The sequence below is a fragment of the Notolabrus celidotus genome, chromosome 2, assembly GCF_009762535.1.
Source record: "Notolabrus celidotus isolate fNotCel1 chromosome 2, fNotCel1.pri, whole genome shotgun sequence".
Classification (NCBI taxonomy): domain Eukaryota; kingdom Metazoa; phylum Chordata; class Actinopteri; order Labriformes; family Labridae; genus Notolabrus; species Notolabrus celidotus.
In genome coordinates this window covers 38,074,724-38,098,732 of record NC_048273.1, presented here as the reverse complement: position 1 = coordinate 38,098,732, position 24,009 = coordinate 38,074,724, and the positions used below count along the sequence as shown (strand labels likewise).

At 41.4% G+C, this 24,009-nt stretch overlaps 3 protein-coding genes across 4 annotated transcripts in view; 1 reads left to right on the top strand and 2 right to left on the bottom strand.

Moving 5' to 3' along the window:
- cyfip1 (cytoplasmic FMR1 interacting protein 1) overlaps positions 1-13,890 on the top strand; it is a 49,879-nt gene extending 35,989 nt beyond the window's left edge. The window contains exons 23-31 of the mRNA XM_034699857.1: positions 2,814-2,901; positions 9,937-10,080; positions 10,175-10,265; positions 11,742-11,872; positions 11,978-12,050; positions 12,252-12,346; positions 12,481-12,719; positions 12,813-12,960; positions 13,262-13,890. Of these exons, the coding sequence (XP_034555748.1) occupies positions 2,814-2,901; positions 9,937-10,080; positions 10,175-10,265; positions 11,742-11,872; positions 11,978-12,050; positions 12,252-12,346; positions 12,481-12,719; positions 12,813-12,960; positions 13,262-13,426 (1,174 nt within the window). The 3' untranslated portion in view covers positions 13,427-13,890. The remainder of the gene's footprint in view (positions 1-2,813; positions 2,902-9,936; positions 10,081-10,174; positions 10,266-11,741; positions 11,873-11,977; positions 12,051-12,251; positions 12,347-12,480; positions 12,720-12,812; positions 12,961-13,261) is intronic.
- On the bottom strand, positions 5,371-8,240 carry LOC117824410 (fibronectin type III domain-containing protein 9). Of its 2 annotated transcripts, none has more exons than XM_034699883.1 (2): positions 8,068-8,240; positions 5,371-6,406 (listed from the first exon to the last, which is right to left on the bottom strand). In XM_034699883.1, exon 2 carries the CDS (start codon positions 6,315-6,317, stop codon positions 5,679-5,681), a length of 639 nt encoding a protein of 212 aa, XP_034555774.1. In that variant the 5' UTR covers positions 6,318-6,406; positions 8,068-8,240; the 3' UTR covers positions 5,371-5,678. The 2 variants fall into 2 exon arrangements, with proteins under 2 accessions (XP_034555774.1, XP_034555779.1); XM_034699888.1 differs by lacking the exon at positions 8,068-8,240 and adding an exon at positions 7,585-7,644.
- Positions 13,811-23,448, bottom strand: nipa2 (NIPA magnesium transporter 2). Its single transcript, XM_034699876.1, has 6 exons — positions 23,175-23,448; positions 20,262-20,492; positions 19,862-19,918; positions 17,533-17,623; positions 17,254-17,414; positions 13,811-14,960 (listed from the first exon to the last, which is right to left on the bottom strand). The coding sequence occupies exons 2-6, from the start codon at positions 20,398-20,400 to the stop codon at positions 14,311-14,313; spliced, it is 1,098 nt and encodes a 365-aa protein (XP_034555767.1). The 5' UTR covers positions 20,401-20,492; positions 23,175-23,448; the 3' UTR covers positions 13,811-14,310.
- Between the last annotated feature and the right edge of the window lie 561 nt (positions 23,449-24,009).

Genomic DNA, 24,009 nt, shown 5'->3' with positions numbered 1-24,009 from the left:
TGAGAGCAAGACACTCCTGTAGTTGAATAAAAGACAGAGATGCTTGTAAGATAACTATTTAGACAAATTCTTTTAACGACTTGATTTATCAGGATCCAACCATGATTAGTAGAATAAAAGCTGCTTGGCAAAGAGGAGAGTTATTAGAAAGGAGCATAAAAACAGGTTCACAGCAAATTAGTGAGACGTTGTCATTTTTTTAATTTGCAAACTGATTTATTAATTTAAGAGACAAAGTAGAGCTGTGTGCTTCTACTCTTGTTGAAAAGGCCTGTTTCTGATTTGAAAATGTGTCTGGTCCAAGTTGTCCTTCAACCATGAAGGATGTAATCTTTGTAAGTCGGAAGTCATGTGGATATGAAAAGTTTCAGATTTTGGAGAAGTCGACTTCCTCTTTGAGAGGAGAGCTCAAGGTTTTTATTAAAGTCGGGTTGTGTGATGTTCTTTCAAAAGTTAGTGCACTGCGTACAGTAGATGACAGCCGGCAAAGCAACTAATTACACTGCATTTAAACAGAAATCTAAATTCTGACTAAGCGCCGAGTCTGAAGGTAAGATAACGCTCAGAAAACAGTGAAAATGGAGCACACTTTACTTCAAACAGATGAACACAGGATCACAGAGTCTGCAGGTAAACAACGTTGAGTTGGCTTGCAGAGTGTGCCTAACACCAGCAGAGCTAGCATCACCAGCCTTCAGTCCTCCTTGCAGGTTAACGTCTGTGATGGGAAAAATACAGACATGAGAGAATGTTATTCTTGTGTTGATTAGAAGTTAGAAACACACACACACACACACACACACACACACACACACACACACACACACACACACACACACACACACACACACACACACACACACACACACACACACACACACACACACACACACACACACACACACACACCAGACCTTCTGTGATTTGCATACTGTTATCTGTTGGCATGGCTGAGTAGCAGTCCAGGGGATGAGAAGTCACGAAGGTGACCAGGAAGTGAGAGGTTGTAAAAAGCTCTCTGGTTTGTCTCACATCTCTTTGAATGTGTTTAACGATGCGGCCATCTTATACTCTGAAGAGAATAAATACCATGTTGAGTCTTCACTCTGGGTCAGTTGTGCAGACCTGGTCTTGCTTGTCAGATTACTCTGCCAGCTTACCGCTTTGCAAAACTCACTGAGGGCCGTAATAAAGCTCACAAAGACAAACGGTCGTAGTTTGAGTCTTTCATTTTCAGATTTCCTGGTTCCTCATTGCTGCAGTTGAGCGATTATAGGTTGGTTTTATCTCCTAGATCAAAAAAGCTGCCAAGCGCCCTGAGCTACAGATCCCATCTGTCATGTGGGGCTGGGGTAGTAAGTAGTAAGTAGTAGCTGGTCGACTGCGCTACAGCTTAGATACAACACGAGTGACATTTCAGGCCTACCAAGATAACATGATTAGCAGTTTAACTGAACAGTCACTCTGGTGCTCACTTACGGGGGGGTGATGACTTTTAATGGTTTAGATGATAAGAAATACTCACCCCTAGTCGGCACAGTCCCTGATAGGAGGAGCCAGCCAGGGTTCCTGCACAAAAGCTCAGCGAGAACACCTGCACCACTCTTTCTTCTGGGGGTGGATTGTGCAAAAAACAGCCAAACAATTCAGCTCGACTCTTCCTGAAGAGCACAACTGAACCCAAATATCTCTAAAAGTAAACACTAAATAAATAAAACCACTCACTGCACAACCACAGAAGATTCCCCGTCCCTCTGTCTGCCTGTTTCATCCTTCAAAGTTATTCCTCTTTATAAGACAACACAATGAAACTGACAGGCGGGATTTTTTTCAATGTCTCATGCATGTGTTTCAGATGAGTCTGCAGGAATCTATAGCTCAGGAAACAAAAGCCGTGCTCACTGATTTCTACTGTGCTGCAGACTTTTTATTGATAAGTGTCTCATGTAACTCCTCTTTAAAAAACCTGAACTATCCCTTTAAATGTAGTACCACAGAACAAGAAGAAAACAGGCAAATATTCACATTTAAAAGATGGAACCTGTATGTTTTTAGCTTTTCTGCTCCCTGAATGACTCATGAGAATGGAACAGTTCACAGCCTGACTTCCAGCTTGATGTGGAAATAGAGCTAAAGTTGAGATGAAGTTTAGGACGGGATGTTTCTGAACTCATTCGAGGATTTCTGCTCATGACGATAAATCAAAAGCTAAGTTGTCGTACGATGATCTGGATTTAAATTCGGCTAATGCGTTCCTCCTGTGTTGCTCTGATTTCCTGCCTTCAACCCTGATTGGTCGATACCACAAACGCTTCCTACAACAAGAATCTTCTCCCTGCTCTTCTGCGTCCGTGTGCAGATCTCTGTTAGTGGAGATTATGATGTTTAGAAGATTAAAAGTTGGAATACTGTAAAGTCTCAGTGTTCAGGGTGGACCAGAGCAGAAAATAACTCTTAAGCTTCTTATATGGCGCTCGTATAGATCCACATCCCTGATTGAAGAGGACTATTATTTTATACGGACCAGAATCCTGAGGAGAAATATTTTAATCTGTGGATGGAAGGAGAACGTCGTGGGTGCGGGGCTTTTGAAATAAGCCTAACATCCTCTTTACAGACCGCTAACATTGAGAAGATGAACTACTGTATGAACCACAGATACTTCATGTGCCTCTGATTTCAAATTGATGTTCATACAAGTTTATCTTCAGCAGAACTGAGAGGAAGCGGCCCTCACAGACCTCCTGAATTCAAACCTCCTGTCATTTATCTCCTGCACAATATCCTGACCTTTTTTTTGTGTGTGTGTTCAGGTTTGTGCGCACCGTCCTGCCTTTCTCTCAGGAGTTTCAGAGGGACAAGCCGCCCAACGCTCAGCCCCAGTACTTGTACGGGTCAAAGGTCAGACACATTTCCTCTTCATCATGATATCATATCATAACATTAGTATTATTGACCGGCTCTTTATGAGTCTGCAAACTTGTCAGAAATCAATCTGTAGCTTACAATGACTTGATACGGTAACTTCAGAACATTGTGCGTAGTTATTGTAAAAGTATGTGTGCATGAAATAATCCACATTAATCAGACATGGGTTCATGCATTTGTCTTATTTATCAGTGAAAACTATGAAGCAATGCAGTAAAACTTTTCTGACTCCAGTGGAAACTTCACTTTTCTTCCTGTTTGGTTTCCACTGAAAGGCTGAACCGTATTTTTCATGATTGGTAAAACAGTATATGCAGGATTTTGACACACCATGAAGAGCATCAAGTCCACCTCGTAGTGTTTTAACAGATTTATTCAACTGAGAAGTACTCGTGTTGTGATTGCTCCAATACACACATCTTTTCAGAATATCTCAATACGCTTAATACAAGCCACATCACTTAGCAAGTCTGGATTCAACACTTTATTTCAAGATACAAAGAGCCAGAAACACAGACTATAAAAAGCATGAACAGTCTCAGTGTCACCCATTGGAATATGAGGAGGTGCTTTGAAGCCCAGCGATGGTTTTAAATGCTAACTCTCAGCTGAGGTGGAGCTTAGGCAAGCTTTAAGCCTCCTAACATGATGCTGGGCTCATGAATAAGCAAATGATGATCACTCTCACCCTTTGTTTTCTCTTAATGGATGCAACATAAACATGATTCCCCTCCCTTACAGTGTGTACAAATATCTACACTACCAGTCCAAAGTTTGTTCACACCTTCTCATTCAATGGTTTTTATTTATTTTAATTATTTTCAACATTGTAGATTAATACTGAAGACATCAAAACTATGAAATAATCTGGTTTTGCCATAATCTGGATTACAACAGTAGTCAAATAGGGCTATCCATTGTGTACTAACCCTACCTCTGAACAACACAACTGATGGTCTCAAACACATTAAGAAGGCAAGTCATTCTACAAATGAACTCTTGACAAGGCTCATGTTCATTAGAAACCATTCCAGGAGACCACTTCATGAAGCAGACTGAGAGAATACCAAGAGTGTGCAAAACTGTCATGAAGGAAAAAGGGGGCTACTTTACACAATCTAAAATATAAAACAGATTCTGCTTTGTTTAACACTTTTTGGTTCATTCAATAATTCCATATATGTTCTTTCATAGTTTTGATGTCTTCAGTATTAATCTACAGTGTTTACAATCATTACAATAAATACAAACCCCTGAATGAGAAGGTGTTTACAAACTGTTGACTGGTAGTGTAAGTGAGCTGCATACCCCAAAACATTGTCTTGATGTTAAATTGGTCACTTTAACATGAGACCTAATTGGGTTTCACTGGCTTTTGCAGCCAGCCCCAAGTGGACACTCTGGGAACTGCAAGTATTTTCTTCAATACCGCCTGCAAAAAATAAGACCAGAATATTGCATATGAGAAAGTTAAGTTAAAGCTCCTGTGAAGAGTTTTGGAGTGGTCATGAAATGGACTGAAATGAACAGTGATGCCTCTGTATGACCTTCAAAGGCAAACAAGAACGTGAGAAATATTGATCATTTCTGTTTTGTTGTTTTCAAGACTGAAATCGCTGTAAGGGGGTAGGTGTCAGACGAGTTGATGACAGCATGTCAAAGAAAAGCCCTGTTTATGCTTCTTCTGCAGTAGATATAACAAGTGAAATATTTGACTGTTAGTTGGAAGCAGGATAATCACCATTTACACATGGGTAAGACAAAATCAGCAAGATAGAGGTGTCACTTTGTCCACAGGGGACACCAAAGTCCACACAAACAAACAAAGTTCCTCACAGGAGCTTTAAGTTTCTTATGGTGAGATGTTTTATCTGCATTTGTCATTAGCTTCTATAAATGAAAAAGTATATCCTATTTCAAGGATCTCAATAACTACTGCACTGTTAGCTATTTCAATGAATGACAGACAATACAGCCTTTGTTTTGTAATAACTCAAATAAGATTTCTACCTGGACTGGTCAGGTGAATATGGCTCATATTATTTTCTTATTTGAAATCAGATAAATATACTTGGTAAGATTTGAGAGGTTGTTGCTCAAATGCACACATAAAAAAAATGAAACTGTACATGTTCAGGTCGGACCAAAGCGCACCGGATCTCGACGAGCTGCTCTTGCTGCTCACAGTCTTCGCTGTGTGTCTCAGCCCCTCCATCAGTCCCTTACGATGCCGGGGTCTCCAGCATGGGCAGAAACAGACACTTTAAACACTGTTGCATATAAATCATCTCACGCTTACATTTCTACAACATTTTAAAGATGCACACTGCAAACCCCTGCATGGTTTTACTTCATATGTACAGTCTTCAGCCGGTGATGCATCGCAGAAGTGTGATTTAAATGACAGTGTATTGTGAGAAATGTTCATTTGAAGCTGATGCAGTCATTGAAAGTCAAAGCTTTATTGTTTGATACCCATGAAATGATAAAGTCACAAATACCCTCTCCTAAACACAAACAAGAGCGGCCCGGAGCTGTCAGGGAGAAGAAGAGGAATCCTTTAGATCCTGATGAATCGGCTTCATCAGGCTGAAAACAGTTTCTCAGTGACAACACAAATTATTAAATCAGAGGTGATTTTTCCTCCGTGTCACCTCCTGAGCGCGGCAGGATTTCATTAGTGGATAATGGTTCTCGGTGGCATTTGAGTCTGTGCAAAACAATGCTGTGATGACCTTAATCCAGATGATTCATACTGGCTCGCTGCCTGACAGCTTAGCGAGTGTCCTCAGCTCATGGTCCTGGGTAATTACGTGGCTGCCTCTCTGCGTGGAGAGGAGGGGGCGCTGTATGTTGGCGGCGTGTTTGGAGCTGTCGGTGCTGCTGCGTCTGTGCGTGTAGAGACGTCCCGACCCGGACATGTCTTGGTGGTTTGAGTTGGTCATCACGTTGCAGCCGCCTGAGCCCTGACCGGGGAAAGGGCAGACGTTGTGGAGACACCCCCACATCAGGATGCCGGCGATGACCAGCAGTAAGATGCAGCATGTCAGCCAGACGCCCGCAGCGAACTCCCAGCCGGCTCTGTCGCCGCCCTCGCTGCTCTCGCTCAGAGTGCTGAACACCTGGCACTGGTCCTGCACCGGATTGGCTGCCTGACATGTCACACAGAGGAAGTAGGCGGTCTGAGGGAGAAGGTTGCCCACGTGTGTGCTGGTCTGGCTGACTGGGATTCGGTCCTCGTGCATGAAGCTCTTGCGCTTGTAGCTCATGACAGCGCTGTTCCAGTTGGGGTGGTACATGACGCTGTAGAAGGTGTCCAGGCAGGTGGGCGACTGAGGCCAGTTCACTCTGGCTGTGGTGGAGGAGATGTTGTAGACTGTGATTCCCATGATGCACTGCTGGCTCTGTAGTCTGCCGGCCTCTAAAGTCCAGCTGTGAGTGAACTGTTTCCTCAGGTTTAGAGTCGAGTCGTATCAAACTGAAGTGAAAAAGAGAGACGACAAAGACTCAGTTAGACATTCATGAGACAAATTCATCAAAGCCGAGACTCTTCTGTTTTTAAAGCTGCAATGAGAAATACATTTATTCAGATTTGTGTGCGCCTTCCACCTCTTTGAGCTAAAATCAAGTTTATACTGTAAAAAAAAAAAATAGCCTCAGTCACAACCAGGAAGTCAAATCTGCAGGATAGCATCAGGATTGTGGATGTTTATTTGCAAAAAGCCTGACTCGCCTCACAAATAACATCCAACCTTAATTGATGCAGAATGTAATGCCCTCCTCTCTCTCATCAGAATTCATAGAAATGAAATAATATCACTCAAATAAGTTACAAAACACGGCATAGAGGATTATCTGGAGCAGAGTGAGGCGGTGGGAGGGAGGCGAGCGATGCACAGATGTTCAGCAAATAACATAAAACAGGATTCTATTTAAAGCTGTGAAGTCACCTGGGAGAGGACAGGTGGTGATCTAAAGACCTTCAGCACTTTAAACCCAGCTCCAGGGTTAAAACCACCAGGTTCTGTTTTTTTATGTTCCCAAAAATCAGTTTTCTTTGCTTATATAATGGAAAATGATGTTTGCATTAGAGACTACTTCGGCCAGAATTTGATGAATGAATAAAAAATAACTCGGTTAAAGCAGTTTTTGTTTTATCCTGACAAATCACAACAAAGTTAGTTCATGACACCAACACTGAGACTGTTCTTTGTTATCTTATATACAAGATTACTTTGTAAACATGCCCACCTTTACTCAGCATCACTGAGCAGTCGGCAAGAAAAAAATTCATCTCAATTTTTTTCTTTTTAACTTGAAGTCCTAAATGTTTCTCCAACAATAAGCCATCATATAAAAAAATATTAAGTTAATGTCAGTTTTAGACACTAAGTTTCATAAAAATAGTTAAGATGAGATACATTACATCATGTTATTTTAAACAGTACAATACAATGTTATATGATAGGATATAATACGATGTGTCTGAATGTGATACCATACGATACAGAAACTTGGAATAATTGAAAATAATTACACATTTTCTTGGAATCCACTGCTGCTCTTATTTATTTGCCTTCACAATATTATTGATTAAAAAAAATACAAAAAGAAATATCCAATATTAAATATCCGATTATAACTTTTTTAACTTACCAGTATTTTATATTCAGCACACATAAAGTCCCTAAAGTAGTTTAAAATGTAGCTTTAATCTCCACATCTCATTCAGTCTCATGTCCTGGTTTTTCTGTATCAGCTAGCATATGTGCTAGTTTAATTACACAAATGCATTTTGGTTAAATACAAAATTAAAGATGATTTATTCATGTAAAATGATAGAATAAAATCAAACAAAAGGAAAGAGGTGACCAGAGCTCGGGACATGCATCTAAAGCGTATTTATTCCAGCTGTAATCCTGCTGAGATTTTCTCCATGAGACGTTCATTTACATCTGACTTTTACTTTAATATCACAGCGGACGTACTTCTATTTTCTACCTGTTACGTGCATCCTGTCATACGTTTATATCACATCAGCTGTGATGTGTTAGAAATGGTTGGGTCTATATGCAAACATCCTTTATCTGAAGATTGAAAGTGTTCATTGATAAAAACATTGAAATAAAGAATACTCACCAGAAAAGAGTGTCAGCATCTGTTTAACCCAACCGTTTATCTGTCTTTGTTTGTTCACACACGCTCCTCTGGTCCTATGTAGTCATGTTAGCATGTACTCCTTCACGCTGAAGGCTGCTGGCTCTGGAGTGGACCAGGGATCTCTGACCTCGTCTCTGCTGCTGCCACAGAAGTGAGAGAGATGCTGGATTAGAGCAGCAGCGGCGTCAAATCTGTGCCAACCGAGGGGGAGAGAGAGGGGGGAGAGAAGGGAGAGGGGGCTGAAATCTGCTGCTGTGGATGTTGGAATAAGAACAGTTTAACATCAGTTTCAAATCTACACCTTTCAGTGGACGTGAATTCGGCTGCTCTGACTTTGTTTCTATGTTTCCTTGCGTGTTTGACTGCAGACTCTGGAGTGACTGCATTTCTTTCTTTCTTTGACACCTTCACTTCTTTCCATGCTATGGATTCTTGGATATATCACAGCAGGGTATTGGACAGGGGGTGGGGGGTGGGTGGGGTTCGTTCCATCTGTCCAGCAGCAAAATCTCTCCACAAGCAGCCAGATTGTCATGTGGATCTTCATGGTCCCCAGAGGATGTCTCCTCATGTTTCCCTGACTACGTTCTATCCTATATCCTCTTTACCCATCTATGACTGCATGTTATACATCTATTGTTGACTTTAGCTGCTTGTTGATACATTGAGCATGAGAGGACGTCTTTTCTCAGAAAAACTGTAGCGATCTGTTTGTTGTTTTTTTGGTGATCTTCTGCAGGACCAGTTTTTAAAAGCCAGAGTACTGGTTTAGATCTAGGGAGGTCGCTTTTATCCAGACTGAAATCCTCCGATTGCTTTTAGCTCTCATATATCCTCTCAGGGATCTCAAAGGAGGACTTGCTTTGACCTTGGTGATCCTGAACATTGCTCTAACGCCAACCAGGCTTCACAGAGGTGGGAACAGTTGATCATAAATGTTGAACCATTAACCGTTGATCCGTTAACAAAGACGTTAGCTTCAATGACAGTCCTTTAACTCGGTTTAAAATGAACAGTTAGCATTAACATTAAAACTTGTTGAAAGTCTAACGGCTCCCAACAGAAAGGGTTTCTACATCCAGTGAAATAATAATAAAAACATTACATCCATTTAAATCCACAGATGACTTCTAATCTACAACCCCAATAGATGCTCCCAATGATGGGACACGCCTCTTTTTAGTGATCAGGTCATTTGACTAAGGACTATCCGGCTCTTCGGCTCCCAAACGGCTCTTCGTAGTAGCATTCTGGCTTACAAGAGTCTGCTCTAAGAGTTGAGTTGTTAATGGTGGACTCATAGGCTACTCCTCACCTCAGGTAGATGTTCTCTGCTGCCTCAGTACTGTGATCCTACAGTTAAGTCAAGCACCGCCAATATGAGGTTAAAGAAAGTGAATTCAAGCTTTTGATGACTTCTTTTCAAACTAACACAAACCATATTAAATATTCAATGAAGTATTATATATTCAATATAGACTGTTTAATAAAGGTTATTCCACATGAATCCGGTTTGTATCTGCAGGTCAAATATGAAATATGACAGAAAATATCAGCATTCTTATTCCTGTATTGAACTCAAAGCATCGCTGTCCTTGTTTATTGTCTTTCAGAGCTGTTTGCACAACTCTGCATTTACGTCTGATAGATTTTCCTCTGTGCATTCTGCAGACGCTTAGTATTGTGTGGTTTTTATAAGCTTTGCAGCCTCAGGGGACGCTCAGCTTACAAATCTAAGCTGTTGAAGGGCCCATGGAAGTGGATTTTCTGTTTATGATACAGTTACTCAGACTTTTTGTTGCTGATGAAGTGTTGAAATAACATCCCTTGTCTTTCCTTCGTACGTAGACCCTGAACCTGGCGTACAGCAGCATATTTAGTACCTACAGGAACTTTGTGGGTCCCCCGCACATCAAGGTCATGTGCAGACTGCTGGGCTATCAGGGCATCGCTGTGGTCATGGAGGAGCTGCTGAAGGTCGTCAAAAGCCTGGTGAGAAACACTGAGGCCAAGTTAACGTTTGATGAGTTTTCTGTCTGTGTCTTCTCTTTCACTGAAACGTGTCTGCTCATCTGATCCTGAACAGCTTCAGGGCACCATCATGCAGTATGTGAAGACCCTGATGGAGGTGATGCCCAAGATCTGCAGACTCCCCCGTCACGAGTACGGTTCACCAGGTAACTGAAGATCTCTCATCTGTACATGATGAAAGGAAATACCTGGAGTAGCCAAGCCTTGACTTGTACATCAGAGATTGTACATACCTTCATGAAGACCTGGTCCCAAACCAGAGAAATAAATAGTCACTAAATGTGTGTTTGAGTCAGGAGGTTACCTAACTTTAACCTCTCACAGGGAGCTATCCTGAAGCTTCAAAGTGTGAGGGACATCAGAGTGATTGTTATTCAAATCATCGTGTGTGAAAACACCTGCTCAAACAAATAAGCTGGCAACAAACCTGCATGAGTCAGAGGAACAGGAAGAGCGGTGTTTGTTTAGCAGGAAGTGATCGCCTTCATTCTACAGACGCCCGCTTACACCACTCTTCCAAGACAAACAGCCATGATGCCACTAAAGCAGCATTAAAGACCGGCTGCATGTGCTCATTACTGATGTCTGCTGCTGTTAACTTCTTTATTTATCTATTTCAAAAATCTGTTCATTTGAATGTTTACACATTACATACAAAAGATCAATGTAAACAATTACAGCAAGTGATGTTTTTTGTTTGAGAAAACACAAAAAGTGAATGAATGAAAAAGCAACCAATAATAATAAATGATAATAATTTAAAGTAAAAGATAAATAAATAATATGGAAACTACAATAAGATAAATATGTTAATATTTCAAAAACAAATGTGGAAACGGTTAAAACATGATATATATTCAATAAATAAATAAATAAACAATAATGAGTATTATTATAATACCAAAAACAAACTGAGAAATGAAATTAAAAACACACCACATGTGATAATCTACAATGAGAACAACAGAACCTGTTCTTCTTTGAATAAAGGTGTCGTACTATAGAGGGGACTCAAAGCCTCAAAGGATCAAATAAAGAAATAGTCGATTGAAAAAGAAAAATCTCAAAATCTACAACCGGCTTTATTGAGGTGCATCCTTGAACTGCAGGGTTTTAATAAGGTCAAAGGAAGGCCGCCATACTTTTAAAAAATTGGATCTTGGATCCGCGCAGAGTATGTTTGATCTATCCGAGTCTGCTAAAATAAAGAGCATCCCTGACCTCAGTCCTCACAGGATGGAGGGGAGGCAGACATCCAGCAAAATAAAATCTGACATCTGGCTAATAAAGAGAAGAAGGCCATAAAAACAGTTTGGGTTTTTGGGAGGACCATCCCTGAGGAAGTACCCCAAAAGTGCAACTAGTGGAGTTGTTTTGTAGGGACACTTAAATGCTCTTGAAGGAATAAAAAACATGAGACCAGTCATTTTTTCAGGCTGAGCAGGACCAAAGCATGTGAATCAGTGAGGCGGGTTGTTGTTTACATCTGTCACACAAAGGATTTATATCAGGGTCAATTCGGGGAAAGTCTGAGCTTGGTCCACTTAGTGCGGTGTATAGCTGTTATGTTCTGAGTGGTGTGAGGTGAGAGAGCAGAGGTTTAATCTGTATCTGTTACTCAGGTATCCTGGAGTTCTTCCACCACCAGCTGAAGGACATCGTGGAGTACGCTGAGCTGAAGACAGTTTGTTTCCAGAACCTGAGAGAAGTGGGAAACGCCTTACTGTTCTGTCTGCTGAGCGAGCAGAGTCTGGTACGGATCTCCATCAAAAGATTCAGGAAGCAACTCAGATATATGTCACACCTTATCAAACATGTTTTACCTGCATGTCGGTGATCTGATGTACCTCTCCTTCAGTCACAGGAAGAAGTCTGTGATTTGCTTCATGCCGCTCCATTCCAAAACATCTTGCCCAGAGTCCATGTCAAAGGTAACTACACCCTAACTTCAGACACAGCTTATACAGAGCTGCTACATCTGATATTTCTTTGAGGTGCTTAACTCAGCAGGACGTGAAACGTGCAAGTGGCTCAAACACAGTTCAGTTTTAAACACGATACTTTGACAACCAGAAGATGAAAGTCATCACCTGATTTATTCTCCTATCATTTTTCTTCCTCTGTGTGTGCAGAGGGAGAGCGCCTCGATGCCAAGATGAAGCGTCTGGAGGCCAAGTACACGGCCCTGCACATGGTCCCTCTCATCGAGCGCCTCGGCACCCCACAGGTACGACCGGTCTGACACTCTGTATCAGGAAGTTGTCATTAATCTCTCACAGCAGAAAATCTGTCGCTGAAGTCAAAGATTTGAAATCACACAGCACTTCATTATTTTTTCCTACAACCATTTCATCCTTTCAGCAAATCGCCATCGCTCGTGAAGGCGACCTGCTGACCAAAGAGAGGCTGTGCTGCGGTCTGTCCATGTTCGAGGTCATCCTCACTCGCGTGCGAGGCTTCCTGGACGACCCCATCTGGCGTGGCCCGCTGCCCAGCAATGGCGTGATGCATGTGGACGAGTGTGTGGAGTTCCACCGTCTGTGGAGTGCCATGCAGTTTGTGTACTGCATCCCCGTGGGAGCTCACGAGTTCACAGTGGAGTGAGTGCAGCCGTTCACTCGTCCTCTCACCCTGTGTGATTTCAAAGTGCCACACCTGTACCTGTACTCACACACCACGTCCCTGTGTTTCAGGCAGTGCTTCGGAGACGGGCTGCACTGGGCCGGCTGCATGATCATCGCTCTGCTAGGACAACAGAGACGCTTTGACATCCTGGACTTCAGCTACCATCTCCTCAAGGTGCAGAAACACGACGGCAAGGACGAGGTCATCAAGAGTGTGGTGAGTTCAGAGACGAGGAGAAGCGTTAGTATCATCTGTGGACCTGTCATCACGTTCAGATGCTTTCAATCTGATTATAAAACTGGGAACAGCAACTTGAGAAAATGCTGTGTTATTTATTTTCCAAATCATTGAAAGGAATGATTCTCTCCGTCTCTTAAACATGGCCCCACTAGGGGTCATCAAGTTCAATCTGCAACCTCATCACTAAAGGCCGCTGATCTCCTTCACACTGCTCCTTAGAGGGTGGAAGTTTTGTTCTTTATTCACATCCTGAGTGGTTCTGTTTTCCTCCTTTTAGCCTCTGAAGAAGATGGTCGACAGAATCCGTAAATTCCAGGTCCTGAACAACGAGATCTTTGCCATCCTGAACAAGTACCTGAAGTCTGGAGACGGAGAGAACATGCCGGTGGAACACGTCCGATGCTTCCAGCCACCCATACACCAGTCGCTGGCCAGCAGCTGAGGGGCTGCGGTCACCGTTTAAACCGTGGACCAGCATGAAGTTCCAAACACTGTCAGCATTACCACACTATCTAGAATATTCCTACCCACTTACTGCAGGTCTCTAGAAGCAGAGGACCATTAAATGCGCGGCAGTTTGTCCACTTTTTGTCCGATTTTTTGTATTCACTTGTGCCTTATCTGAAATGAATAGACGTTTTTGGACGACATGTTTTATACTTCCAGCTGTAGGGGAAATTAGTTTTATCAGATGAGTATTTAAGGGTGTGCAGTGGTGGAAAACAAGGGTGAGCAGCGACGTATTTTAAGCCCGGGTGGAGGTAAATCTGTATTTTCTATATTTTTGAACGTGCATGCTAAGCATTTTAAAGGAAAAGTAACACACTCATGTTAAGCATTTATTCACTGTGCCTTGTGTTTCAAACGTTTTAATCATTTTAATTCAATAAATATGTAACAAATCTGTTGGTTCGTCTGAAGAGCTTTTTATGTAAACTCTACAAAAAAAAGTTCCTCCAAAAGAAATCGTTACTTTCAAGTATCACGAAAAAAAACTCAATCATGTTAAATGTGTTCATTGTCAGCAGGACTTCATATAGAATATATATTAAAACCTTTTGATTTATAGAAAGTAAGTCAGTGCATGGATATGCATGTACATATAACAAAACAGGTCTTAAAAAACTCATATTTACAGCGCTACAGAGGAATGAAAGAAAGTTCTAACTGTAACTCAACATGACCGCGTCATATTCTGAGAAAAGTAAGGCAAATTAAAACAATAAATACAATCCACTGGTCTGTCCCAGTCCCCAAACAGCTGATTGTCTTATTGTTTCAGACACCAGAACTATGCCATGGTACGTGAGTCACTTAAAGAGTTCCCTAATGGTCCAAAGAGGAGCTCATCGCACCATTTCTTCTGGAGACACTATCAAAAGGCAAACCCATCTCTCTGTCCTCCATGTCCCCGGTGGACTCGTTGTGTAGCAGTTCGTACGTGCTGTGAGGCGCCGACCCGTTAGCTGCTCGCTCCTCCTTCCTGATGGACACAGCGAGAGTGGCTAAGCTCACGCTAACGTCTTTGAAGGCGTGGAGCAGGAAGATCCCCACGATGATGGTGAGGAAGCCGCTGAGGGTGCCGATCACGTCGTCCGTGCCCATGTGACCCCACTCCTTGAAGAGGATGGCGGAGCAGCTGAGTACGGACGTGGTGAAGAACACGTAGTAGATGGGCGTCACCAGCGAGGTGTTGAAAATGTCCAGGGCTTTGTTCAGGTAGTTGATCTGCGTGCTCACACAGGCAATGAGACCCAACAGTAAGATCCACGCCAGGGGGTTCCTCACCACGCTCTTCCCCGCGATCGCTTCTTTGATGGCGATGCCCAGTCCTTTGACACAGGACACGGAGAGCGCCCCGATCACAGAGCAGATGGTGATGTAGACCAGGATGTTGGTCTGACCGTGGCGAGGACCCACAACGAATATGAAGATCAAGGCCACGATGATGACGAGGGTGGCAAAGACGAAGAACCCTGAGAAGGAGAGTGACGTTTAACATGAAGAGCCTTATTATGACTTAAAGGGAGGAAGACAAGCACCTGCACATTTCTAACACTAAATAACTCCACGATGCTGCCACCTTAAAGAGTGAGGAGGTCTGAGGAAGCTTCTTTTTTACTAAAGTTAGGAATACAGTTGATATTTCTTTCTTATAGAGTTTTATTTTGGGATGATTTAACCATCATTTGCATAAAGAGAGATGGAAAATGTCAGAGCTGAATGATGGGAGGATGATGTGTAGCAGGCAGTTATTGAGGCAAAGACAGTAGCCTCTGTATGTTTGGAGCATATGTGCTTTAACTGCTGAGATAAAGCAGCCTCTCAGGAAACAGTACATCCTAAAATTAAGGTTTCTATCACATCATTTAAAAGTGTATTGAAACCAGGACACATTTCATAGAGTAATATTAGAGATGCAGGATTGTGAAAATCAGACCTGATACCGATACCCATGTTAAAAATGACAATTTAACCGATAGCTGATTCCAAAACAGATTTTTTTATGCATCACTTCTCTTAATATCTTTGTTTTTTTTAGTTTGTATATAATCTATGAGATGTTAAGTATTCAAACTGTTATCCTTCCTCATCCCTCCTCTTAAGATGTCACAGAAGCACGCCTTACAAACTGCATGTAGCTGATCTTTCTCCAAGACGGTGTAATACTCCCACCATGAAAACTAATCAGAGTACACTACCAGTCCAAAGTTTGTTCACACCTTCTCATTCAATGGTCTTTATTTATTTTAATTATTTTCAACATTGTAGATTAATACTGAAGACATCAAAACTATGAAATAATCTGGTTTTACCATAATCTGGATTACAACAGTAGTCAAATAGGACTATCCATTTTGTACTAACCCTACCTCTGAACAACACAACTGATGGTCTCAAACACATTAAGAAGGCAAGTCATTCTACAAATGAACTCTTGACAAGGCTCATGTTCATTAGAAACCATTCCAGGAGACCACTTCATGAAGTAGACTGAGAGAATACCAAGAGTGTGCAAAGCTGTCATGAAGGAAAAAGGGGGCTACTTTACAGAATCTAAAATATAAAACAGATTCTGCTTTGTTTAACACTTTTTGGTTCATTCAATAATTCCATATATGTTCTTTCATAGTTTTGATGTCTTCAGTATTAATCTACAGTGTTTACAATCATTACAATAAATACAAACCCTTCAATGAGAAGGTGTTTACAAACTGTTGACTGGTAGTGTATGTACAGCAGGTGACTTCTTCTACCCAATACAAACCCTCCCCTCTAAATCAGCAGCTATATAGTAACTTGCCAATATTACATTGTTGAACCACAACAGATAAACATCAGAAAATAACTTAAAATAACTAAATTAATATTTTGCATACATTTCTGCCTATGCTGATGTTCAACTGATACATTGGTGCATTTCTAAGGAGTATAGCATTAAAATAAATCTGTCCCCAGGTTTGGCTAAGCAATCAAACCGTGCACCCCATGTCTCTCTCTCTCTCTCTGTCTCCTACTCTCTCCACACTTCTGTCTCTCCATAACTGAGTAAAAGGTCACAATAAAACAGAAGAAGCTTTGTCTATGAAGGGCTCGACTGAACGCAGCATGTTTGGGAGCTACATACCAACCAACATCCTACATCAGCTCAACAGTAAGATTCCTTCTGTGTTCAGTCACTCAGAAGGGTTGAAGCAGTAGTTGTATTGTCAACAGACGTCTCCTCTGTTTCAAAACCAGACATCTAATTAAATTCACTGGAACACTAAATCCGTGTCTCTAAAATGCTCTTTGCCAGATGAGATGTCTGCTGCTAGCAGAGCTGATACTGTCCACATACCTCCTGTCATGTCACTACTAATATCTCAAGAGTTCCCTCATCCCTGGAGGATAACAGGTGTTCTCTTTCACCGTCACTCTCACCCTCGAGGTTTCACTTTTTGGTTTCTCTCTGACAGAAGACATCGACTTTCTGCAGCTCCCATAAAGCTGTGCAGTGAGAAACAGGCGTGTACTTCATGTGCAGGCAAAAGAGACGCAGGCTGTTGTTGCTATTTCTGGCACTGGCTGATACCACACTGAGTCAATAAGTTCCTCATCGTCAAACATTTTTAATCAAAATCCCTTATGGAGGCGTTTTATTGGCCCGTCCTACATCGTCTCGTCTTTCACTCTGTTTCCTAATTCCTTATAAAAACGGTATGAAGTGAGAACAGGAGGAACACCTTTTAAAAAAAGACATATCTATGTTTTTCATTTGTGCTGTACCTGGGTCGACCAGCTTCTTAGCCATGTCTTCAAGACTGCTGATCTCTTCTTCCTGCGGCGCGTGAATCACCATGGTGGTGGAGCCCAGGATGCTGAGCAGGCAGCCCAGCTTCCCATGCAGGTTCAACCGCTCCGTCAGGAAGTACGACGACAGCACCGCACTGCAACCAAAGTTAAGGTCAGCCACGGTGACTCCACGTCCACAAATCCATTTACAAATATTAGGAGAAGGTTTGGATAAGCTTCAAGTGCTCATGCCATGCAGTGAGTCATCTATACCTGACGAGCACACTGAGAGCTCCCAGCGGGGTGACCAGAGTCGCAGGAGCAAAGGCATATGCTGCAAAGTTGGCTGCTTCACCTGCTCCCACTGTGAGACGATGAGACACATCAAAGAGAATGACACCATTACTTCTACTTTATGTTATTTAGACAGATTTTAGCATCTGAGTGACTCCTCTATAGAAAAAAATAAATAAAGATGTAGACATTGTGGGGCGTTGCTTCAGCAGGTTCCCGATACACAGACTCCTAGCCTTGACCCTTTGATGCATGTCTACCCCGCACACTCTTCTCCCTTTATTTCCTGACTCTCTGCACCAAAGAAGAAAAAGTTCTGATGCTGCTTCAGTATGTCACAAAACAGGAGGTAATGGCTGCAACAAAATCCTACCGTGCACGTGTCATTAAAATAAACAATGCATCTAACATCAGTCGTCTGACAAACCCACAGAGAAGATTTCTGCAGAACTTTTTATGGTATGAACTTTTTTTAAAAACAGAAATAGCCACCAAACTTCATTGACAAAAACAATCCTCTTCTTCTTGGAGTTGCTGTTTGACTTAAAACAGGGAAGAAGTGTTAACAGTTAAATAAGTTAATAGTCAGGCGTCTCATACATCTTTCCTGGACAGTGCAATCACCCCCCAGCTTCACTAGATGGATTAGAGACACCACGCATTTTCCTAAACTTGAAAAAATTAAATACACCTTGAAAGGCTCTTTGCACAATTTTGGTAAGACATGGACCCCCTTTAAGAATATTACGACAGCTTACAAGTCCCTCTGAATAGAGATGAACAGTAGCAGAGTTGAAGGATGGATGACAACATTTTTTGGGTGTTTATTTATTATTATTTATTTTTCACTAATGTGTTGTCTTTCTTCCCCTTTTGCCTACTTCCTCAAGTATATGTTCAATGTTTCAATATTATCTCATCACAATATATTTATGTCTGGCATTTCTTGCAATGTTAGTTTGACCACACATGAGATCATCTCATATGTAAGATATGGGCCTTAGGGTTGAAGGGAGGGCTGGGGTAGGATGGGGTGGGGCATGGGAGGGGAATGGCAACCTTAAATCCTGTAACCAAAATACTGCAGCAAGCTGTTCTATGTTTTTGTATTTGTTTACCTGCAATGTGTGCATCACACAAAATGTATTATGGTGAAGTTTATGGAAAACTCAATAGAAAATGTTAAAAGGGAAAACATGAAGGAAGACTCTGTGATGTGACAAACTGGTTTCTGAGATGTTTTGAAGCCGGACGTTGACGGGTGCAACATTAAAACTGCTGACTCAACCTAACTTTTGCAGAGAGGTGTTTTTGTTGTGAGCTTTCGGCCTGCAGCTTACAACCACAACACACTCACCTGTCAGTCAACTCCACCACACCCCTAATTTTGCAAATGTGTTCAACTTCAAGCCTTTAACTGATCACACACACACACACACACACACACACACACACACACACACACACACACACACACACACACACACACACACACACACACACACACACACACACACACACACACACACACAATGTGCAGGTATTAATAGCTGAGCTATGCACCCTAAGCTGTTTCTGTATCAGGCTGTAAACATGTTGAATTCTGTGTTTTCATACAGAACATAAAGGGAATTATTTGGTTTTTGAAGCCAGCCTCAGATGGATTCTCAAAGACGGCAGTTTTCTACACTTGTGCACAGACTTTATTCTCTTTACTAGAGGTTGCCTTCACCAATCAGTCTCTTTGAGTAACTGTGCAGTGCTTTGTCTTTTTAAACACCAAAGTCCCACAAACTAACAGACTGAGTCATTAGTAAATCTGTAACTTCTGTGTTGTGTAAGGTGAAGTCACTATTTTTATCCTTGGAGTTTGGTCCCAGGTTTAAAAAACACAGGAATCCTCCTTTAGGTTTGCAAACTGATATAACTTGATGAATAACTTGTACGTCAAAATGAAGGACAGGAGACGGGAACACTGAGATACCTCCTGAGGTTTAGGTGTGTTGCAGCAACTGCAAACACAAAGATACTCTCCAGTGTAAGCATGGGTTGGGTTATTGCAGGTCAGAAGGCGTAAAGGAGTCAGGGTTCAAACTGAGTGAACGTTATTGACAACTTTCTTTAACTTTGAGTAAATCATTTCAATCAGTCTGTTTTTCACGACTTACTAATAAAGTGATTTTAAAAAGGTGAGGAGGTAAAGTTATGTCTTGCTTTACTATTTTAACCTTGCACTAACTTGACATTTAAGCAGCGAGCCACCTGAGTGTGCACCACATTACACATTAACTCTGTTGTCAGTACTTACTTGATAGCAGACCAGCCCACCATAACCATTCTTTCAGATAAGCGTGACCACCCTGGCCTGCAAACAAGAATAATCACATTAATGCACGTGGTTTTAAATATCATGTTCATGTCAACAGAGCTGGATGACGCATGCAGGTATCCTGCAGGTGCATTGGATTCGAGCGGAAGGCTTTGTGATATGGTCAAGTTAATCATTACAGAAGAAAGTGCTGATGATTCATGACTCACACATGCGTAACAACACACCCTGCAGAGTTGTGCAAAACCAAGTGAGCCTGAAATGTGGTGTGACCAGGTGTGACACGCGGCCATCCCCACTGGTTTGACTACTTCAACGACTCTCAGTGCGACACACGAACACAGGGAGTGCCTGGAGAACGTTTAGAGAAGGTCATTACCTGCTCGCATCGACCCCTTCCTGGCCAGCCTCAGCAGACCTTTCTTCTTGAGGATGAAGCTCCCTCCGATGAAGATGCTGGAGCTGATGGCCAACCCCAGGCCGATGTAGAAATCGTACTTCCCTCTGTCCTGACCCATAGTGAGGCTGGTTGTGTTGCTGTCGTCTGTCACATTTACCAACAAACAATGCAGATGCTTCCCAACAGTGCAGTTCTGGGCAGCCCAGACACCTGAAAACCAATATCACAATGAATTTAGATTATGTACTCAACTCAAATCCACGACAAGCAAACACCTGGACACGTTTAGCAAGAAAAACGTCCTTCTAACAGGCAGAGACCCTGAGCAGAGACAGACTCTGGATAGTGAAGAGTGAACTGCTGTGACTGTGTTAGTGAAACAGAAGGAAATCCAGAAAGAGAGGGAAGGATAGAGACACGCAAACAGAGCAACAAGAGATTAAACTGTTTCATGGCAACCATGCCTGTAATGATTAGAGGCAGAACCAAACATCTATGCAGCAATACATTACCATCCTCAATTGTGTAAGACAATCGTGCTGCAGATATCATGACGTATAGTAAAATACATCATTTATTATTATATATCATCATTAAAGTGAGCCGTACATAATGTCTCAGGAGTACCTGGGTAAATTAGTCCATGCATTCATGTTCAGTCGATTGGTTACTGTAACAGTGTCCCCAAAAAAACAATCATACAACTGCAGCTGATTCAGAACGCTGATCCTAGAGTCCGAACAAACACCAACAAGTGGATCACTAGTCTGAGGTCTTAACTGTGACTGCCTGTTTGTTACAATACATTTCAAATACTACTGCTGGTTTATAAAGCGCTGAATGCAGAGCTCAGGTTGTCTGAGACAGGTGTGCTTTCTGTCCCGAGTGTTAGAGGCATCGATGTGGTCACTTTTTATGCTCCAAATCTCTGAAACAAACTCCCAGAAGATGTCAGGTCTTCTAAAACTATTAGTTTTTTGTTTGTTTTTTAAATCAAACCTGCCTGTATGGAGCTTCTTTTAAAAAAAAAAAAGTATTATTCTAACAAATTATTACAATACCTGTTAATTATCTCACACTGCACTGTAGCTATTATGGGTGCATTCAGTTTTTATGCTCTAAATATTTGAAACAAACTCCCAGAAGATGTCAGGTCTGCTGAAACGAGGATAAAAACTTTCCCTGTTTGGTTCAAGGTTCAAGGTTACTTTTATCTGTACCCGTAGGTAGATTTTGTTTGCAGTGAGTCAGCCTCCTTTCAACATTAAAACAACAAACAGCACAAGCCAATACGAGGACGCCAAAAACTCTCACTGCAGGTCGCAGCGTACGCATGCGCCCAAAGTCCAACCAAAGTTAGCAGCCGCTTTTTCTTTTTATTAGTATTCTATAAATTATTACAATACCTGTTTTAATTATCTCACACCGCATTGTAACTTTTATGGTTGCATTCAGTTTTTGTGCTCCAAATATTTGAAACAAACTCCCAGAAGGTGTCAGGTCTGCTACAACTCTTATTCTCTACTCGTGGGGACAGAGCCTTCTCAGTGGCGGCCCCAAAGCTGTGGAACAGCCTACCTTTCCAGTTTAGTGCTGCACAGTCTGTTGAGCACTTTAAAACACTCCTAAAAACCTGAAAAAAATCTGTTCTCCTTGGCGTTCAGTCCCAGCTAAGCAAGAATCCTTGGCTTTTTTACTTTTTTACTCTTTTATTTCCTAAATTGAGCTCTTACTATTCTTTTAGTGTTTTTATTTATTGTTATATTGTGTATGATTATATTGTATTTTAATATCTGTACAGCACTTTGGTCATCTGAGGTTGTTCTAAATGTGCTTTATAAATAAAGTTTGACTTGACTTGACTTCAAATTAAGTTTAAAAAAACTTTTAATTGTATCATTATTTATTACAAACCATTACAATACCTGTTTTAATTATATAGCATTACATTCAACTTTTATTCTTTTTTTTTTATTATTTGATCCTTCTGGTTGTTCTGTTTTAATGTATCTCGTTGTTTAATTTTTAATGCCTATATCCAATGGCATTTAAATGTCCTTTTTCATTGTGTTTCTACTGATGTGTTGTGCTGAAATGTGCCATAAAAACAAACTTGTCATAAGTTACTCTGCCATTCTCACCTGTAATAATAATAATAATACTAATAATAAAGGTAAAAGTGTGTGTGATAAAAGTATTACAGACTGTAATGAGGTTAATAAAGGTAGGACTGATAAAGGTCACAATCATTATACTACTTTAGATCAAGCACAAGGAAGAAAGACTTTGAAAAGAAGTCCAAACTAAACATTCTAACAGTACTGAAGCAGAAATACTCTAACCTACCGTCTCCACATGCAACACTACAGACTGGAGCCCCATGATGGGATGTCAGGTTGGGATCCATGAGAGTAAACACACATGCAGGACTATCTGCTAACACCGCCGGCTGGTCCCATGCAAACACCCTGAAGTGACTGATGATCAACCAACCTGTTGTTTGGGTGTTGTATTAAAAAGCCTTGAGCTGCCAGGTCTAATGATGTCTCTATTTTCTTATATGAACCTCAGGAATGCAGGAAGTGATGCGCCATCAGTGTTAACCTGTGCAGCGAGGTGCAGCCCGAGCTAACGTCAAGTCCACCAGCCTGTTCCACACTAACCTCTTTATTTTACACTATACTACCCCTCAGTCACTACAGTTCTGTTCTCATGCTGAATGGTTACACTTCCATTATATCACGTTAATTTCACTGCTTCTTTCCCTCCTGCTAGCCGTGTTAGCATGATTAGCACACATGCTAACTGGTAGGCTAGCGCACCAATTAGCATTCATTCAAGATTTAAGTGGCTGCTGGTCCGGTTTTTAGAAGTCGTAGTGAGAGTAAATACCTGTTCAGAGGTGGCCGGTTTTGCCAAGAAGTAGAGTTAGCACCTGGAGGTTAGCTAACAGCCAGCCTGCTTCCTGGTTGTGAGGCTAACCATGTCATACTGCTGTCTCTCTCTCCACCATCAGCTGCCGCACTGAGCCTCTTCCTCCTCAGCTTATCTCAGAGGGATGTGAGCGCTGAACTGTGAGCCCTCCGGAGGCTGAAGTCCACAAGCACACTCATGATGTGTGATCATATGCTCCTGAATACAAACTCAGACCTCATCAGGAATATTACAACATTTTGCTGGTGTCTTCTTACAATAAAACTATTGGCTATAAAAAGTAGGGGAGACCGGGTTAGGATGGCACACAGGTCTTTTTTGGTCAATAAAAGTCAGAAAACAATGCAAAATCAAAAATGTCCCTTCTCTCTTCAAATATATAATCCATTTTCCTCAGGGTAATAACTTTGTTTTATGCCAATGGAGTTATATGGAGTCCTTGAAGTCCCATTAAGAATATTTTTTATGTGTAATTAGATTAAATGTACTTTATAACGGAGGAGGGATTGGGCCACTGAAAAAACATTACAATTATTATTAGATTAAAGTCAGAACTTTTTTTCAGAATTCTGACTTTAATCTCAGAATAACTAAAAAAAAAATATATATATTGGCACGTTAGTTTCTTTTTTTTTTCAGTGGCACTAATCCTCTTCTGTACTTTATTGATCCCTCATTGGTGGAAATCGGTGTGTTCCAGCAGATTACAACACGGGGCATGAGAATATAACAATGATATTACATAGTTAAAAAATAAATAAATAAATAAGAAGAAGAAGAAGAAGAAGAAGAA